Source organism: Helianthus annuus, chromosome 16 (assembly GCF_002127325.2).
Source record: "Helianthus annuus cultivar XRQ/B chromosome 16, HanXRQr2.0-SUNRISE, whole genome shotgun sequence".
Taxonomy (NCBI): domain Eukaryota; kingdom Viridiplantae; phylum Streptophyta; class Magnoliopsida; order Asterales; family Asteraceae; genus Helianthus; species Helianthus annuus.
In genome coordinates, this window is record NC_035448.2 from 115963024 (window position 1) to 115964809 (window position 1786).

Sequence of the window (1786 nt, forward strand, 5' to 3'; positions counted from 1 at the left end):
TGTGTTTTATGCTCATGAATCAGTCTGTGTTAAGTGTATGAAAATGACTTTATTTTTTTAACATAACACAATGTGTTATAATGTGGGGGAACATGTTTATGTTTTTTTTTTTATTTCAATGAGATCTGTCTTATTAAGTGTTTATCAACAGATTTGTGTTTGTGTTTTATGTTTGTTAAAAAATTGATTTGTTTTTTCACTATTTTTTAGATCCAATGTGTTTTAAGGTTCACTTATTGTGTAGATTTCTTTTTATGTGTGTGGTAAACCTTTAGTCTACGTTAATGATGCGTATGCATTATTTTTGTCATTTTGTAGATGTACCCAATTACCAACCACGTGGCGTGGAATAAGTTTCTCCTAACTCGGGAACAAAGACATATATTCCAACTTCATCATCTTCGCTGACTCCAGCAGAGGGCATGTTATTTGACACAGTTGATGTTGCGTATAACTTTTACAAAGCTTATGCAGATGCTGGAGGTTGGATAGTTAGGAAGGGCACACATCATGAAAATCGTGGTATTATAATAAATAAGTATTTTTTCTGTTCAAAAGAGGGCCACAAAGAGTTTCGGCCGGTGGATACTTCTGCCGAACAGCCTCCTGACAGGTGGGTACGCAGGGTACTAGCCAAAAGGACTGGATGCCAAGCGATGATCAGAATAACGCTGAATGATGCCAAGAAGTATGAGCTATATCATTTCACAGAGGCGCACAACCATGATTTTGTGCATGAAGAAGATTTACATTTTCTTAAGGAAAACCGAGGGGTTAATCGTGCGCACGAAGATATGATAAATAAGATGTCAAAGCTTAACATTGGTCTTATTCGAGCATTTAATATTATGATGGAGGTGTGTGGCGGGTTCGATAAAGTTGGGGCGACCAAAGTTGATTTCAAAAATTTCAAAAAAGAATTAAATTTGTTCATCGTAGAGTTTGATGCTGAAATGTTTGTCAAGCGATTAATGAGGAAAAAAGAGTTTTTACCGAACTTTTCTTGCGAATATCAAACGGCGGACGAAGGTTTGTTGAAGTGTATTTTCTTGGCTGACGAGGACATGAAGAGGAATTTTTATATGTTTGGAGACGTTGTATCCTTTGATGCTACCTACAAGCGGAACGAGTAAGGACAAGATTCATATTTCTATATGCATTGTGTTTTAGCACTTCTGTGTTATAAACATGTTCTGATATTTGTAAATACATTCTGATTATTTTAGTAGGTATAACATGATGTTTGTCCTGTTCATTGGGAATGATAATCTCAATAGGAACGTCACACCTGGTGTTACCATTCTTGGTTCCGAAATGACGAGGACGTATAGTTGGTTACTTAAGGTGTTCAAGGACGCATATGGGTACGCGCCCCCCGTAATCGTTACTGACCAAGACCTTGCGATGAAACGGGCTATTGTGGATGTTTAGCCTGAGTCGAGGCATCAGTTATGTATGTGGCACATCATGGATAAACTTACTACAAAGGTCTGTTTTTATGTGAGTTTTTTTTAGATGTGTTTTTTCCTGTTATTTAATTTTTTTTACCTTACATGGAAAATGTTGCTTAGGTCAGGGCTACCCTATGTTCAAATACCGATTTCAGGAAAAGATTGTCTGCAGTTGTTTGGACTGATTCTTTATTGCCCAAAGCCTTTGAGACTGAATGGGCAACTATATTAAATGATTTCAGATTAACCGATCATGAATGGTTGACATATATATACGGGCTCCGCGAATCATGGATTCTAGCTTACTATCGTGAAGAAGAAATGTCTGGACTTAT

At 36.9% G+C, this 1786-nt stretch overlaps 1 protein-coding gene across 1 annotated transcript; it reads left to right on the plus strand.

Moving 5' to 3' along the window:
• The first annotated feature begins 422 nt into the window (after positions 1-422).
• LOC110919508 (protein FAR1-RELATED SEQUENCE 5-like) lies at positions 423-1431 on the plus strand. Its single transcript, XM_022163775.1, has 2 exons — positions 423-1129; positions 1230-1431. The coding sequence occupies exons 1-2, from the start codon at positions 423-425 to the stop codon at positions 1429-1431; spliced, it is 909 nt and encodes a 302-aa protein (XP_022019467.1).
• Positions 1432-1786: the final 355 nt, after the last annotated feature.